Here is a 17,372-nt window from a genome sequence, read left to right as displayed (position 1 = left end):
CAGGTTCTCTTTCTTCCCACCCTCATCTAGCCAGGCAGTCATTTTTATGCACGACTTTATGTGGGGCTCTGGTATGTCTATGGTACAAAAATGTACAGCACTTGATCCCAAAGCCCTCTGAGCAGGAGAGGCGGAGTGGCTTCTTAGTGGAAAGTGTGGTCCTTGAGGTAGAGTCCAGGGGTGGGGTGGTGACCAGCACTCTCGGGGAGAGATTTCCTCTGGGAGAAATGCCAAAGGTCCTGAGTGTCCCTCACACCTCTCTGAAAAGAAAGGAGGTGGGTGTTAGGTCAAGTCAGATGTGGGGTGAAGAGCGAGGCTAAGTGCCCTTCCTTGCCATGGCCCCTGCTCTGGTAGTGCCCTCCTTCTATACTGACTCCGCCCCACCAACATCCTACTCTGGCACCCCCTCCCACTCTATATGGGCCTTCTTTGCTCCCTCCCAGGCCACCTTCCCTTCAGCACTTACGATGTGGACAGGGGGGTGTCCAGCTGTATGATGTAGGGCCCACGCATCCTCTGCAGTTGGCCCCGGGTCAGCTTCCGAGGCTTGCTGTTCCCAGGCTCAGGGATGCCCTCGATCCTTTGGCTGGCCAGTTCTTCCCGGATCTCTCTGAGCATATCCTCAGCCCGGAGGGGGTGGGGGGAGAGGGTGCAGCCAGGTCCCAGGAAGAGGGACCCCTCTTCCTCATCCCCTGAGGACTCCCAGGGGCTTTCCCCAGCAGAGTCTGTGTGGGTTGGGGATGGGGGGAGCTGTCCCCGAAGTCGGGCCCGATGCAAGATTTCCGCTACCACATTCCCTCCCACTGAGGTCCCATCTTCTTCCTCAGACCAGGTTGGTTGATCTCCCCTGGGAAGGCTGCTTCCTCTTCGGATAACTTCCCTTGGCAGTTCAGGGATGCTTCGGCGTTGGGGAGCTTGGGGGTTAGGAGGCTGAGGGCGCAGAGGAACATCTCGGAGGTCCAGGGTGGAGAAGGTGAGGCGAGGGTCACGCCGAAGGGCCTGTGGGCGCAGATGGCTCACATAGTGGGGCCCCTTGGGGGAGCCTGGGATCAGGGTGCTGTAGCCAGAGTCTGAGGTATCATCTGGTACCAACGGAGAGTCTTCATCTGTGTCTTCTGTCACCACCAGGTGTGGGATGATGGTCGAGAACTCAGGAGTCCTACAAGTAATAGTAATGGTAAATGGTCAGTCCCGTGCTGAAGGGTCAAGTTCAAGTCCAGGAAGTCTCATCCCATTCAGAAATGGCCCCTCCTCCAAACTTACTTCGGTATCGCCTTTACACCGTATGATTATTTTCTCACCTTGCTGGCTAGACTGTAGTAAGCTCCTCTAAGGCATTTTAGCCACAGCACTTGGGCCAGGACCTTGTATCAAGCAGGTGCTCAGGTATTTGCTGAAGGGTTCCTGAGCTCCCCTGAGGTTATCCCCCAGTGATGGATCTGTTTTCTCCTTAACCATGCTGCTGAACAGCTGTGTTACTGTGAATGAACCTTTTGCCCTCTCCAGGGATTTGGACTCAATGGATCCCTGCAGCTGGAACATTCTGCAAATCCATACTGGTTTTCCCTCTCCATCCCTGGGCCTGGGGAGCCTGCTCCTCTCAGGGAGCTTTCGTTGCTTGCGTCTGTTTCCTTCATCCGGGCAACCGGAGGCTGGCTAACCCCCTAGGCTGTCCCATGTGACCGTTTGCAGGGCTGGTGCCAAACCTGTTCTGCTCCAACCCATAGCCTGGGTTCCTCGATCTATTCCCAATGCCCCCCAAAACTGTGTTGACATTTCTCTGTCTTGTGGGTTCCTCTTCTCTCTCTCCCTTCCCGCAGCTCCCCTACTTTGAGAGACTTGTGGTCCCTGTGGGTCTTACCTCCTTTCTGCGCTGCTCTGAGAGCCCTCAGGGGAAGGCGAGGAAGGCCCGGTGCCTGGGGACTCCTGGTCCTGGTCCCGATAGAGAGCCAGGAGCTCCCTCTTCTGTTGGACATACTCCTCTGCCTTCAGCTTTTGCAGGGTGACCTGGGATGGGCATACTTTCATTAAGAGCTCTCACTTATTGAGACTTGCTGTATGCCAGACTGGTGCTAAGTGCTCTACAGACATTATTTCATTTAATCCTCACAGATTCTGAATATATTATGAAGTCTATGAGGCAGATATTATTTGTTATTCCTACTTTACTACGGAAAAACTCAGGCTATGTAACTGCCAAGGTCATGAAGCAAAGGACAATGGGATGGAGCCAGGATCTGAACTCTCGAGCTGGCCCTGGGGGTGGGTGGGGTGAACAGAAGGCCCCTTTTCCTGCTTGCACAGGTCTTCCTGCTTCTCAAGCCCCCTTTGCAAGCCCTCTATCCAGTCTGTCCCCTCCTTCAGGAAGCCCTCCCTGATAGATGGTGATGGCAATGTAAATGTTCTGAAGGGTGCTGGGCCTCAAGTTGCTCCTGCCACCAGGGTGGACAGGGTCAGGCATTCTCCTCTGCTGTCCTTCAGAGGTGAAAGCAAGACCATTGCAAGAGGAATAGAGAGAGGGTACACTATATTTTCTGTCTTCTTCCCTCAACATTTTCACACAGGTGCCCTGATAATCAAGTAGTGACATCTGAGAAGTGGCTTATAGGGCATCTCCACATGCATGTGGTCATATGATATATACCATCACCCTGCAGGGTGGACAGCATGGATATTAGCCCATTTTACAGATGAGGAAACAAGACCTAGAGAGACAAAGGCTTTTGCTCAAGGTCCCATGGGAAGAGAAGCAGAACTGGGACTGGGCCTTCTCTTTGAGTCCTGGTTCAGCAACTGCCCTGTTTTTGAAAGGCAGCCTTAAAGGGTAAAGAGTTGCTAAAGGACATTTGCTTGGGGAGGGGGAGGGAAGGCAGCAGAACCTGCAGAGAGGTTGCAGGCAGAGGCTGGGCAGAAGGGAGGTGCTGGTGGCAGCTGTGGGCAGCTCTGATATCCGTACTCGCTGGTATGGCCATATCATTGTTAAAATATTGGAGTGCTTGCATAACTGGTAAGCAAAGGGCTGCTATCTGAGCCTCCTGCCTCCCTTCCCTAGGACTACCCCATCCCTCAAGATCCAGCAGCTAGAGGGATAACATGGCACAGCAGGGGACCTCTAGGACACTCCCCACCCCCAAGATGCTCCACTCTGATTGGATGATGACCATGCCATACTGATTGTTAAATATTTTGACTATCTCCCCAGCTTGAGGTATATGAACCAGCAACTCCTGGACACTTGGACCTTCCCAAAGCCTCTCCAGAAACACAGCCAGTAGCTGGGTCAGGATAAGAGACATGTTGGAAAAATGGATGAACAGGGATAGGAAAATGGCATCAGGTTTATACTGCAAGTTTCCTTTCTCTGGGTCTCCAGTCCTTCAGTCTCATGAGTGACAAAGCAGTGCAAAGATTCTTAGCAGTCTCATAAGACTAGTTAGTTGGCCAGAGCAAGGGATGATGGTGCCTGGGGGTAGGAAACTGGCACACCAGGGCCAGGTCCTATGACCTCCTCCCTCCTCTCCAATGTGGGATAGAACAAGAAATAAGGACGGTGGGCGGAGTCATTCTTGGGGCCAGGGTGGAGCTGGAACAGCCTGCTTGTCGGGCTGAGATGCCATGCCCTTGGCCCCACATGACCCAAGTTCAATTGAGTGTTTGGGAAGTCCAGGATAGGAATGGTGTGTGGAAGGAAAGAACTGGAAGGAAGGGGTGGGGTAGCGCAAGTATGTCCACTAAACGTGCCCCTGGCCCAACCATAGGAAAAGGCAGGGAGGGAGGGGACTTCAGGCACCAGGGAATGGGGCTATTTGAGGTCCTCCCAGACACCCCAAAGATTCTCCAGCAACACTGGGAGGATCTTCTCAGCTTGGGTAAGAGGAGAGACAAGTTGGGAAGGGAAGAGGAAATTGGTGCCTGAGCCAAAATGTGACCCCTCCACAAAGCCAAGAAGAGGAAGGGAGGGCTCCCCCAGCAGGATTCTTGTCCTTTGCTCTGGTGGAGAACACAGCCTTGACGGGAAACACCTCTTCTTCCCGCTGCTGCCTCTGGGGTTGCTCCTCGATTCATCTGCTCCTCCCAGAGTTCCCCAAGTGGACTAACACGGATCTCTCAAGGTGCCCACGGACTCTGAACAGCCCCTGTGAGGCCTTTCCCCAGTCAGCTATACATAGCCCTGCCCTGGCGCCACTGACCACCACTGTCTTTTAATGGTGACAATGACAAACATTTATGGAGCGCCCATTAAGTCCTGGGCCTTGTGCCAAGCAGCAACAATAATTGTCCCACCTCTCCTGCATGGTAGTGCCCACTATCACTGCAATTCCCCAGATGGTGACTGGGGTTGGAGAGATGACATAACTCCTGTAAGAACACAGATAACAGGTGAGAGCTGGGCTCCGGCTATTCCCTCAGCTGCCTGCTTCAGTCTCCCCTCCGGTCATTTTTGGACCTCTGTCTCTGACAGCTTTTTTTGTTCCCATCACTGGTTCCTTTTTCCTCTTCCCGGTCCCTAAGCATGGGCATTTCCCAGGTTTAGTCTGTCTTCCTTGGAGAAGCTCATTTTTTCCCCTAAAAGTTTAAGCTACCCAGGCTAGACCTGTGGGGAATAAATCTACACCTACATTTCTGTGAGGGGGAGAAAGCAACAGTCCCATCCCCGGGCGGTTGCTCTATCAAGGGGACCAACAGATATTCTATTGCTCCCATCAGTTTACAAAGACTGGTGGCAACAGAGAGCAGTTTTCTTTAAGAATTCGGTGTGAGACAATAGCAGGACAAACTAATTTCAATTTCTTTGTTCTTTGTTTTGCTAAGCAAGGCCAGGGAGCTGGTGCACTGCTTGGTTATGTATCAGAAGTGACCTCCTTTCCCCTGTTAACCAGGAGTGAGACTTCTGAAGGTGAATTAGTTGGAATAAAATCCTAACAGTTTGTAGTGGTCCCCTGGGAGTCCTAAAGGGAGGTGGGAGGGGGGTGTCATCTTGGGACTGGGAACCAAAGGAAGAAGAAAAAGTTCTGACAGTGGGGTGGTGAAGGAAAGGGGCTCCAGTAAGGGTCCCCCGCCTGCTGCCCTGGGGAGCCCTGTGGCTTGTTTAGGTATTCAAGGAAGTGGCAGTCCCGTAGAGCTGAAAGACACAAGATCTTGAGGTTCTGTCTTTCATTTATTCTTTTTTTTTTAAATGGCAAAATCCTCATATTTATTTTTTACTCTCCTAATTCATAGTTTTAAATACACTATTTAAACAGAGACTAAGCTCTGACTTTCCTTTTCTTAAATAAGCTCTCCACATTATGATATGGTATTATAGGAAAGATTGCAGGAAGAATGCTTAAAATTGTTTAAAGGACAAACTATTTTCACAAGTTCCAGAAGCCCTAATGACCTAATGTGCTAATGACAAATCATTATTATCTATTCATTAAAGCAAGCCCTATGAGAACCACCAATTTGATTTAAACTGTAAAAGTAATGAAGTTGCATTCTTTAGAAATAGTCTTTCCTCGTTCAAAATGCCCTTTTGGTAATTGAGGTATAATTGACATATAACATTATATTAGTTTCAGGTGTACAGAGTAATGATCCACTATTGGTATATGTTACAAAATAATCACCTCGGTAAGTCTAGTTAACATCTATCACCATACACTTTACAAAAAAAATTTTTTTTTTTCTCTTGTGGTAAGAACTTTTAAGATCTATTCTCTTAGCAACTTTCATAGTTCATCCTTTGTCCCCACCTGAACCCCAGGGCTATATTTCTATCCTTCCCAAAGCCCCTAAGATATCTCCACTTGGCTATCCCCCACTACATCATTTTCAAAGTGCTTTCGCTTAAAACTGAATAGTACCCTAGACCCACCCCTCCCAGGAAGCAACATCTAACCCAACAGGTTTCTCTCTTTGTAAGATTTAGTTTTACTCAGGGGTTCCACTGCCAAAGCGATCTTTCAAATCTTCCTAACCTGTGACCTGCATTGGGAGCATTTACCTAGAGCTGGGCAGTAGGCTGCCTGTTTAATTAGAATGACTTCCTTGACTCTTCCCCATGAGGCAAGGACTGTTATTATTTGTGTGTGTGTGGGGGGGCACATAACTCACCCAACGTCACCCAGCTAGGAAGAGGTAGAATGGGTGTCCGAACCAGTTCTTGCGTTCAGTATGGGCTCTTAACCACAGTCTCCCAAAGGCTCACCTGTCTCTTTCTTCTTCTTTAGTTCCTTTCTCTACCTCCACCCCCCCACGTTTTTTTCCCCTGTTTTGCAACATGTCCCTAAGAACATGGCACTAAACCTCTGTTTTTCACACCCGAACTAGTACAGTAAATCTCCTGCCACCAATCTCTGCCCCCTCCAGCCCACCTATCACCCTGCCAGCTGTCAATTCAAGATGAACACATTGATTTCACCATGGCATTCCCTTGCTCAAGAATCCATGGTGGCTCTCTCTTGTCAACCCATTCAATTCAACCTCATCCTGTCCACCCTCTTCTGTAGCTTTTGGGGGTCCTGTAGAACCTGGCCTCTCATCACTTGCTCACATAAACCCTTTGCTCCTGACTTAGACAGACATGGTCCCTGTCCCCCAGATAATCCAGCCCAACTGCTCCCTTGATTTTTCTGCTCATGGTCTTCCCTAGCCTTAAAAGGCCAATTTAAATCTTTACTCTTTGGTCATTCTGCTTCTATGGTGGGTTGAATAGTGGCCCCAGAAAGATATGTCTAGGTCCTCACCCCCAGAACCTGATTGTGACCTTGTTTGGAAAAAGGGTCTTTTCAGATGTGCAAAGATCTTCAGTTAAGGATCTCAAGATGAGACCATCCTGGATTTAGGGTGGGCTCTAAATCTAATGACTGGTGTCTGCATAAGAGACCCGGGTGGGAGATTTGGACACAGAGACATACAGAGAAGAAGGCCACATGAAGACAGAGGCAGAGACTGGAGTGAGACAGTCACAAGCTGAGGAACCCCTGAAGCCACCAGAAGCCGGAAGACGCAAGGAAGGATTCTCCCCTAGAGTCTTGGAGAGGAAATGAGGGCTTGCTGACACTTTGATTTTCAACTTCTGGCTTCCAGAAATGTGAGAGAATACGTTTCTGTTGCTTTAAGCCATTAAGTTTCTGGTAACTAACAAAGCTCTATTTGGATCTCTTGAATTCTTCTAGCTTTTATCACATAAATCTGCCCTGTTAAATACCTTCACTTGTTCCTCGTCATCTATAGGACAAAGTTCAAGTTCCTTAGCATAGCATCCAGTAGTAGGCATGATCTGGTAGTACCTACCTCCCAGCCTCTCTGCCAGTATACCTGACCTTGGACTTTATATCCTGGTAATATGAACTACTAGGCCAGTGGTTCTCTCAACACACATGATGTTTCATGTTTCCCACATTTGCACATTCTGCTTCTCCATTTGGAATACCCTTCTTTCCCATCCTTGTTCCCCTAACGAACTCCTAGATATCCCCACAAATGGTGCTCAGACAATAGCCGCCTGTGAAGGGGTCTCAGCATCCATCCCTCTGAATTGTCCCTTTCCCAACCAACCCACCAGACAGAATGAAAATCTCCCTTCTCGGCCATAGTTCCAGTCTGTGTACAGGTTTCTATCGTTTGTATACTAACATGTCTAGCTAGGCTGCAGTGCATGTTCCCTGAGGGGAGGGATGGTGCTTTATTCTCTTCTGAGTCCCTAGCACCCAGCCAGTGCCTCCACCTAGCAAGTGCTCCACTGATGTTGAATGGAAGACAAAGTCCAGAGGACCATTGTTTCAGGGTGTAAAAACCTTTAGGGGATGCTGTCTTGGGCTCTCCCAGTGACTGGCACAGTCGCTGGCCAAAGGCTTTCTTTCCTGCTCTTATGGATGGTCAAGGCTGTGTCTCCCTCCTGAGGGGCTGAACCAGACTCAACCTGCATCCATCCCAGGGGCTGAACCAGACTCAACCTGCATCCATCCCAGCCTCTTTCTCTCCCTCCTTCCCTCTTGTGCTCCCATCTCTGACCTCTGAGGAGCCCCCCAGCCCTCCCCACTTCTGGCTTCCACACACCTGGGCCTGCTGAGTCTTCTCTAGCCACTGGGCACGGTCTGCAGCACTGGGACAGTGCACGATGAGGGCACTGGAGACACAGTGGAATTCAGTGAGATGGATCACCAGGAAGCTGTCTGCGTGGAGAAGAAGGTCTGTTCAAGGGCTAGACCTTATTTGATGCCCATCCTGGCTGTTCCTTCCCCTTACCAAGAGGAAAGGAGAAGGGAAAGGCCACCACAGGAGAGACGTACTAGGGTCTCGTAGTGGTTGGCACACAAGCTTCTCCAGCATGAGTGGGGGGCGGATGACCTTGGCTTTGTCTGCCTTGCGTTGGGGCTTGGTCACCAGGAGCACGTCAGAGAAGAGGAAGAGGTACACGTCCAGCTGGGAGGGCATGTGTAGGAGAAAGAGACAAGGGTCAGCTGGAGCAGGGGAGGGCAGGACACGGATCAGGCTCTTGTGTGGTGTGTGTGCACGTGTACACACGTGCACAACTGTGGGTGCTAGGGCTGGAAGGGGTGTCACTTCGGTCCCGTCTCTCACTTCACAGGCAGGAACCATGGCTGACTCAGGGGCGTACAAACAACCAGAGCTTACCACGCCATGTCCTCCTCCCAACGCACACAGACACAGACAGACAGAGAGACACACACACACATAAACACACCTCTTTGCCCATTTCCAGCTTTTCTGACTTGTATTCTGTCTCCTGGCATCCCTTTCTTCTCTTCAATCTACCTCCCATTTTCTCCGAGCTTCCCCATAGCCCCTCACCTTTCCTTCTCGCCCCTCCTTCACTCGCACGGGTCCCTCCAGCAGCAGCTGCCTGGTGTGCTCAGAAGCAACCCCCAGCACGGGGGACATCAGGTCCAGGGTGCAGAACGGACGCAGGTTCTGAGGGACACGGGGTGGGGAGGATCACGGGGCCAGGCAGGGCTGCCTCCCCCTCCCAGCCACGGTGGTTCTCTGTTCTGTCACCAGCACCTTCCCGCCTCATCCTTGCCCTCTTGGAGGGAGAGGGAGCATCCAGTACCTCCTTCTCAGTCTCTGGAACATCACCCCTTAGGCCCTCCTCATGGGGAAGGAGTGATGCGCACGGCCCCTCTGTGGCCGCTCTGCCCCTTACCCTCCAGGCCGCTGCTTCATTGTTCCCCTGGGGACCTTGCTTGCTCGGAGCCTCCTTCCCTCTGCCCTCCCTCACCTTCTCCACCTCCTCACTGGACGGCTCCAGCACTTCGTAGGGCCCGATGCGTTGGGCTGCAGCCACCAGGCTCTCCTGCTCTTCGCCCTGGCGGACCTGTTGATTGATGTGTCGCAGGAATGCCTCCACAGCGGCAATCTAGGTGACGGGCAGGGTGTGGAAGGAGGAACAGCTCAGCTCCTTACCCTGTACGTCTCCCCCAGTCCGTGACAACGTGAGCGGCCAGCCGGTGCCACGCTGCCACATACATATGAGGAAAGAGACCCTTAAGAATTTCTGGAAATCAGTCCCCAGCTCCCAAGGGCATGGCCCTGCCAGGCCACCTACCATGGTGTTCAGGGCCTCTCGGGTGCATGCCTCAGGACTCTTCTTAAGCACAGCCTGGAGCAGCAGTGGGTACTTGGTGATGCGCTGGTGGGGTTTGATGAGCAGGTCACCCAGCGTCTGCCTCCCCGCGAGCTTGTGCTTCTCACACCACTGCCAGCAGAGGGGGGCAGGGGGTCAGGAGTCTGCCAGCCCCCTGCTGCCCCATTCCAGTGACGGACTCGGCCTCGGACCCAGCTGGCGATCAGGGATGACCTGGTTGTCTAGGGCTTGCCCCAGGCCCCTTCCCAGGCACCCCCTCTCCCACCTGCACAAAGGCATGGAAGAGAGGATTATTTTCTTGCTGCTCCCGGGCGTAAGCCATGGTCTGCTTCACTTGTAGGCAGTATTGGACATAGGGCTGGAACCGCTGGCTGAACTGAGGGACAGACATGGGCAGACAGGGGTAAGAAGGTCATGAAATCCAGCCTCCAGCTGCAGAGCATGGGGGGCAGTGGGGAGGGAGCCTCTCACTGACCCTTAGTCCAGCTCCTGCCAATCCCTACTCCCCATGACGCTCTCCCCAACCCGTGACTGCCAGTCCCTCTCTCTGGATTCCAGGGAGAAACTGAGGTCCCAGCAGGCAGACCCACTGCCACTCTCTGAGTCCCCTTGCACAGCCCCTGCTGTGCCCTGCCGCTCTGGGGACGTACTCTCCCATCATCAATAATTCAGCTGGAATGTTTTCAGGACACTGCAGGTCCCATTTCACACAGGTGGTGGCTAGTGACCTGCGGCTTGCCCAGAAGCCCTGTTCCTGGGGAAGGGGCCTGCCTATGGCTCCCAGGAGATGAGCCCCCCACCTCTGTACCCCATTCCAGCTCTGCAAGGCCCACGTCTTCCTGGTTGGGTAAAATTGTGGAAGAAAGTCTGACCCCAGGCCTCTTGCTTTCTCTTATCACATTTCTCCATGCTCGGGGTGCTCTGGAGCCTTTATGCCCCCTCCCCCAGTCACCTGGGGGATGCCTTGCTTAGGCCCCATTCTTCTCCCAGCTGTTTGGCAATGCATCTCTGGCCAAGAAGTAAGATTTTATAGTTAAGAGATTAGGTATAACCCTTCCCTGAGATAGCTGTGTTTCATTTCAAAAGAGTCACCAAAAGACCAAAGAACCTTTGGGACAGAGATCATACCTGTGGAATGAAGGGCAGAAGGTGGGGTGATATTCTGGGGTGGGGGCTGTGCTCTCAGACCCCCTCAAGTCACAGAAGAGTCCAAGGGGCAGAGGCACACCCTGCAGATAGGACCTCTCTGGGCCTTCCCAGGCCCGCCCCAGCCAGACGTGGCCCTTTGCCATGTCTCACCGTCAAGAAGCCATTTTGCAGGCTCACAGGGTCCAGAGGCTGGCCTGAGGCTCGAGTCGCCCCCAGGGTGGGCCCCAGCACCTCCTCCCAAAAGCTCTTGTGGGCTCGAATCAGGCTGGGGACATTTCCAAACAGGGTCTCAGCTGATACCTGGAGGATGGAGCAGAACTTAGCCATAAGCCTTGGCAGGTCACCGTCAGTCAGCCCTGGCTGTGGACAGGCAAGGACCCACAGGCTTGGCTGGGAGGGGGGGGGGGGTCAGGATGAAACTTGCAGGGGAGCTGAGAGATCTAAGGGGCTGGGGCTCTCCCTTCTATTCCTCCGGCACTTGGGCTGAGCTCTGCTGAGTCTGGAAAAGAGGGGAGGCCAGCCTGCTTGGGGTCTAGAGCAGGAAGGGGAGTAGGAGGGCAGGGGGTGTCCTGGGAAATGGGGTCAAGGGAAATCAGACAGAGCAGCCTGGGGGGCTCTCTGGGAGCCCACCTCCACTCCGCGGCCCCAGAGCTTGGCATGTGCCAGGCCCTCCCGAGCGCCCACTCACCTCGCTCAGCAGTCCCACTCGCTGCAAGTTCAGCAGGCCGGCGGCCAGGAGCTGGGAGCAGGGAAGGCCAAGGGGGTCAGCGCCTGACCTCCTCCTCTGGGGACCCCAGCCTAGCCCTTCAACGTGTCCCCTCGGCTTCGTCACTGCTAACCTGCCTCCCAAGATCCCCAGCAGGTCTCCAATGGGGGGATCTCTTGGTTATCTGTCCCCACTTTCCCCCCACCCCCCTCCATGGTCCTTCTTCCCTGGCCTGGGAGGAGTGGGGGACCATGCAAGGGAGATGGGTGGATGGCTGAGGTGGGGGTCTGGCCCAGAGCTGGGGGAAACTCACATCAGTCATGATCCTGAGCTTCCGCACATAGATCAGCTCGGTGGTCAGCAGCTCCCAAAGCGCTTCCTGTTGGTGGCAAAGCTCTCGGCTCATCTCCTGCGGTGGGGGCAGCCCTGGTTCAGTTGGGGAATCATGACAAGAATGGCAGCTGCCACCGATTTAAATGCTACTAGATCTACTTCACAGACGATGACCTTTTAATCCCCAAGTGTGTAGGTGGTGTTATCCCCATTTTACAGATGAAGCAACTGAGGCCCAGAGAGGTTTCCTGTCTCCATCAAGGTGTCACTAGTAAGTGGCAGAACCAGGAGTTGAACCTAGAGCAAGATGTCTCCAAATGCTTTCCCCACGTGACCCCACTTCCCAAGGCCCTTCCCTCGTCCAGGGTGGAGGTGAGGTGTATGTGTGCGTCTATGACACCGCAGGGCCAGACGCCTTGTTCCAGGCCCACCTTGTGCCCAGGCACCAGCTCCTTCCAGGACTTCTCAATGACCAGGCGGCTGTCGCTGCCCTCTCCTATCTCCCAGTGCCGCCGGTCCTCAGGGGGCAGGCGGGGCATCCCAAACATGCTGAATGTATGCAGCCTCACCTCCAGCTGGTGGGCCTTGGTGACTTCCTGGGGGAGCCGAAAAGGGGATCAGTCCTGGCCATGGCCTGGACACGCAGACCCCTGGCCTGGGGATGGCTGTGTGCGTGTGCACGTGTGTGTGTGTGTGCACGCGTGTGCGCATGCATGTATGTCTGGGAATGGGAGGTGGCAAGTAGCACTGTCTGTGAGTGGGGACACGGAAGCCTGGGGGACAGGGGAAAGGGCGTTGCTGGAACACGGGTGGAGAGACACCTTGGCCTGCAGAAAGGTGCCTGACAAAGGAGTCTGACCTAGTCTCCCTGACCAGAAAGATACTTTCCAGGGCTCTCCTGAGACAGAACCCTTCAGAGGGACCTGCGGGTAGAGACCAGGGGACCCACGGTCTCAGGTGACATTTTGACATTTGCCTATAAAATGGACATTTTTATGAGGCAGCATGGCTTGCAGATGCATCCCTGAGAGGGTCTCTCCACAGAACCGAATCCCACTTCTTGGAGGGGCTGGCCATGCTCTCTGCTCTGATCATCTGTGGAGGACACTACAGCTCGGACTGTGAGCACGGGGATGGGAGAAGGAGGGCCCCTTACCTTGAGTTTGGGGGAGTGTGGTGGGCCAGCCCCAAAATGGCCTCCATGCCTCTTCTCAGGCTCTGGTTCTCGCAACTTCAGGGGAGACACGGCTCGGACCTGGCCAGAGCCCTTGGCAAAGGGGACGTAGCCGTGGAGGCGTCGGCGACTGGGATCCTGGAGGAGAGGGAAGAGCAGGGTAAGCTCTTAGGGGGCCTCCCTTCTCCCAGAAGTCCCAGAGAGGTAGTGAGGGCTGGGCTTGACTCCAGATGGTGTCCCCTACCCCTGCAAGTGGGGCCTGCTCACCCCTCCCCTGAAAACCAGTTTGGGGTGAGTCACTACTGCTCTGAGTCACAGCAGCGGCTGCCAGGGAGGCCAAGCTGAGCTGGGCAGGGGCACGCCAACTTGGCCCCCCTAGTGGGCCCCGGGGCTGAAGTGGGGCCTCCTCCAGAGCAGGAGCACAGGTACCTACACGCCCGGGCTCTGGCGTGGACAGCCCCCAGGATCTGCCCACTCACACGTGTGCTCCCTGTCCCACGGGCCTGCATGCACAAGGCACAGTGCGCGCTGCATTCTGGGTCCCTCCCAGCTTCCCCTGCGTGGGAACGGCTTCCCTCGCACGTGGGGATGAGGGGACGCACATGTGCGGCTTCCTCCCCAGGGGCATGCAGCCTGTGTCCTTTCCAGTTGGGAGTGGCTGTGCTTCCTCATGAGAGACCGACACCAAAGCCACAAGTCTCCTCCTGGGCAGGCCTGGTCACATTCCGTGATCTGCCTGTGGCCTGACTAAACACCACATACTTCCTAGTCTCCCTTCCTGCCCTCGGCCTGGGAGAGTCCCCAGCTGTCCTCCCGGTCTCCCACGGCCAAATCCTCTTCCAGGAAAGCAGGGGATACCCCGAGCGGGAAGCAGAACTGTCCTCAAGGTGAAGGGGAAGCTTGGAGGCTGAGGGAAAGACTGCACGGCTTCCACACCCCTTTCCTTGGTCAGCATTTGAGGCAGGCCAGGAGGGTGGAGCTGCGGGGAAGCCAAGGCAGGTCCCTCACCCCTCCCCATTTGAAGAGTAGGGACACCCTGAACTTTTGCTCTTCCTTCAGTGCTGACTCAGAGGGAGCAGGTCTCAGGGAGCCCACAGGCTCCTCCCAACTAGAGGCTGGAGTCTGGGAGGTGCCCATCCCAGCGGGTGGCACACTCCCCGCTCTCTCCCTAACCACCCCCCCAGCTCCAGGCCTCAGACCTGTCTAACAGCACCTCCTCTGAGGGCCTGGCTTCACCCATCTGCCTGGGATGGGTGTGGAGTCCTGGGAGCCTGGCCCAACATGGCCCTCCTGTCCCTCGCAACCCAGGAAAGACGGCAGGGGTGAGGGACAGGAATAGAGCATCCCATGAAGCTGGAAGACAGACTTGAAAGCCTCGCTATCCTCCCTCCTGCCCCATGCAGGTCACTTTTGGGGCAGCCTGGACTAACCAGCCCAGGGCCTCCTCGGGAATGGAGACTGCCAGCAGAGCCCTGGTTGGAGGCCTGATGCCGGCCCCCGTAAGTCTCAATGCGGGACGCCACAAGTCCTTGGAGGGGACCCTCATCTGGAGGAGCAAAGGTCTGCATCTCTTCTTTCCTGGGTCACCTCTGAAGGGTCATAGCTTCAATATCCAGGAGAAAAGGGTCCCCTGAGGCTGCAAAGAGAAAATAAAGGAATGGAAGGGCCAGCCTTGATCAGTGGGTGGCACCAGGTTGGGGACCAAGAGGGGGAGGGGGGGAGGGAAAGGTGATGGAGTGGGGGAGGAAGGGCCAAGGGCTTGTCACTTACTGCGGGAGCACAGCAACCTATCTGTGACTTGGTGGGGGTAGGGTATGACCCCGCATGCTGGGGAGAAAACCCCTTGGAGCTATGCGTCCTCCCTTACATGTATGCACATTTGGTGTACAAGCTCCCTCACGGGCCTCAAAGGATGCTGTAGTCCTCGGAGTAGCTGGGAGCAAGGGTCACAGGCAGGTCCCCAGGCTTCCTGGGTGTCCTTCCTTCCCATGCACCGAGCCACACCCTTCTCGTAGCCTAGGGAAAAGCTGCTGGGAGGCATGGGGTGGGGGCATGCTGGAGACTGTACCACCTGCCCACTATTTTTGTACAGCCCCGAAGCTAAGAATGCTTTTTATGTGTTTAAATCGTTGGAAAAATATCAAAAGAAGAATAATATTCCACAACACATAGAAAGTATATAAAATTCAAATCTCGGGGTCCATAAATAAAGTTTTATTGGAACACAGCCACATTTACACCTTTCCAACTGTCTACCACTGCTTTCTTGCTAGGTGTGACAGAGACTGTCTCTATAGACGTCCAGTCTAAAATATTTACTATCTGGCCCTTTACTGAAAGCTTGCCCGCCCCTTACCTGGACCCTCCTGGCCACAGACAGGGAGGTGAGGGAGGACAGCTATCAGGCCGCTGGGCTTAGAGACAGCAGGCTATGTTTGGTCTTCCCCAGCCTCTGGGAACACCTCCACGGAGCTGGGAGCCAGGTCGGGGGCTCCATCCCTTCCCCTTAAACCTGGATAGAGGACCCACCCTTTGAGTGGGCAGGGCCTGGAGAGCAGAGGCCTCCTAAGCAGGTGCTTGTCCCCCCTCAGATGGCCTGAGGCCCCTGCTCAGCCCTCCCCTTTTCTCTGATTTCTGAGCGAAAAGAGGAAAAAGTCCATTGTCTCCCCGGGCCCCTCCCAATAATCCTCCCCCCCCCCCCCAGGGCTGCCTCCCCTCCTTCTCCCTCTCCCTCCCCCTGGTCCTTTCCGAGCTCGGACGCCGGCTGGCCTTCCCCTCTAGCCCCCGCGCCGCCCGCACCGGCCCCAGCCCCCCTGCCCGCCCCGCCCCCGTCCGCTCGGCCCCGCGGCCGCTCACCTGTGTCCGCAGGTGTCCCGGCGCTCGCGCTGCCGACCCCCGCCCGCGGGGCTCCCGGTCGCCGACGGCTCCCCCGGCAATGCCAGCCCCGCTGCCCGGGCTGGATCTGGGACCGAGCGGCCCGCGGGACCCGGGGCAGCGCAGGACCGGGCCGGGAGGGAAGGTGGAGGGAGAGGGGCGGGGACGCGGGCTGGCGCCGCCCTCTCACCGCCGGTCCCGGACCCGGCCGCGCTGTGCGGGCGCCCGTGGGGCCCTGGGGACGGAGGGTCCCGTGCCCGGGACGCAGCCGCCACCCTCCCCGGACGAGGAAAGCTCCCTGCGCAGGGCTCCCCTTCCCCTCCCTCCTTCGCACCTGAACTCACCAGCCACCTGGCCGGGGCGGAAGGCCGGGAACCGCGCGCCGCCCCGGCGCCCTTCCCCTCCCGGCCAGACCCCTTCCAGGCACCAGAGGAATGAGGCACAAATGCGAGGCTGGGCGTCGCGGGAGGAGGCGGTGCGGGTAATGACCCGGTGATCTCTGGTGCCACCTTGCTTTCAGGTGCAGTGAGTGGCTGGCTCTCCCCTCCTCCCCCTGCCTAAGGGGAGTGGGACTGCCAGCGGAAGGGGCACAGGGGCCACAGGACCCTGGGGCCCTCACGCCGGTTCTCTGGCTGAGTCAGTCCAAAGTGTGACCCTTATCTCTCACATGGCTGCCCTGGCCATCGGGTGGAAGGCTCTCTCTGGACTTTGCCTTTGCTCCAGGGATGGCACCGGGCGCCAGGCTGAGACCTGACCCAACGCCTCTCCCACTCCTGAAACCGGGGGTGGGAGGACAGGGGTGTCAGATGGGGGCATCCCCACACTTCACTGGCAAACGGGCTTCGCCTACAGTGAGGGTGCCATCCCAGCACCCACGGGGGCTGCTGACATAGACACCGTTCAAGGGCACTCGCTGGGCATTGCCTGAAAGGACCACATTCTCACATCCCCACCTCACGACACATCGCCTGACAGAAGCCCTGGATATTGGTGATCAGAAGTGTCCACGGATGCGGCGTCATTGTGATCTTACAATCAGGAAGCCGAAGAGTCTGTGGCGGTGCCGATGGCCAGGCCTGAGTGCCTCCACCCCTCCTCCCTGCCCTGTGGTCTTCCTCCCACGAATCAGCTATGCGGTGACCGATAGGCCTCCTTCCATTTGTAGAGCATTGGGAAATTTATCAAGCACTTTCAAAAGCATAATCTCATTGTAGCAGTAGGGAAAGGGGTCTCCATGCTCCTCTCCTGTCTGCCACCTTGAACCCATAAGTGATTGGAAGTGTTCTAGTCCTCACTCGGACTCTGATGACTCCGTTTTGTTTGGGAGAGGAATCTTTATTATGGGATGGTTTCTAATTTCCTCTGGCCTCCTCATATTTGCCCTCCGAAAGTCTCTTTTTCTGAGCTTGCTGTTACGTGATTGCTCTGTTGTTTCAGAAGAGTTCCTCTAGGTCCTTGTATCCTACCTCCTGCTTCCTGCCTCCAGGTAGATCAGCATTGGTTTTCCGGAGAGGAGTCGGGTGGGGCGGGAACAGTAGTGAAGA

General features: G+C 55.4%; 1 protein-coding gene across 4 annotated transcripts; it reads right to left on the bottom strand.

The window, feature by feature from the left end:
* Window positions 1-41: 41 nt before the first annotated feature.
* PLEKHG6 (pleckstrin homology and RhoGEF domain containing G6) lies at window positions 42-16,283 on the bottom strand. 4 transcript variants are annotated; one of them, XM_036117643.2, is made up of 17 exons: window positions 15,811-16,278; window positions 15,311-15,466; window positions 14,385-14,590; window positions 12,937-13,092; window positions 12,212-12,376; window positions 11,761-11,856; window positions 11,430-11,480; window positions 10,892-11,041; window positions 9,858-9,968; window positions 9,554-9,703; window positions 9,227-9,364; window positions 8,800-8,919; window positions 8,277-8,409; window positions 8,044-8,159; window positions 1,862-2,007; window positions 467-1,159; window positions 42-260 (listed from the first exon to the last, which is right to left on the bottom strand). In XM_036117643.2, the coding sequence occupies exons 3-17, from the start codon at window positions 14,520-14,522 to the stop codon at window positions 251-253; spliced, it is 2,373 nt and encodes a 790-aa protein (XP_035973536.1). In that variant the 5' UTR covers window positions 14,523-14,590; window positions 15,311-15,466; window positions 15,811-16,278; the 3' UTR covers window positions 42-250. The 4 variants fall into 4 exon arrangements, with proteins under 4 accessions (XP_035973536.1, XP_035973537.1, XP_035973538.1 ...); XM_036117644.2 differs by lacking the exon at window positions 15,311-15,466; XM_036117645.2 differs by lacking the exons at window positions 15,311-15,466; window positions 15,811-16,278 and adding an exon at window positions 14,822-15,282.
* Window positions 16,284-17,372: the final 1,089 nt, after the last annotated feature.

Source organism: Halichoerus grypus, chromosome 6 (genome assembly GCF_964656455.1).
Source record: "Halichoerus grypus chromosome 6, mHalGry1.hap1.1, whole genome shotgun sequence".
In the NCBI taxonomy this organism is placed as follows: Eukaryota; Metazoa; Chordata; class Mammalia; order Carnivora; family Phocidae; genus Halichoerus; species Halichoerus grypus.
The sequence above is the reverse complement of the archived record's forward strand: the minus strand, read 5'-3'. Positions and strand labels throughout refer to the sequence as shown.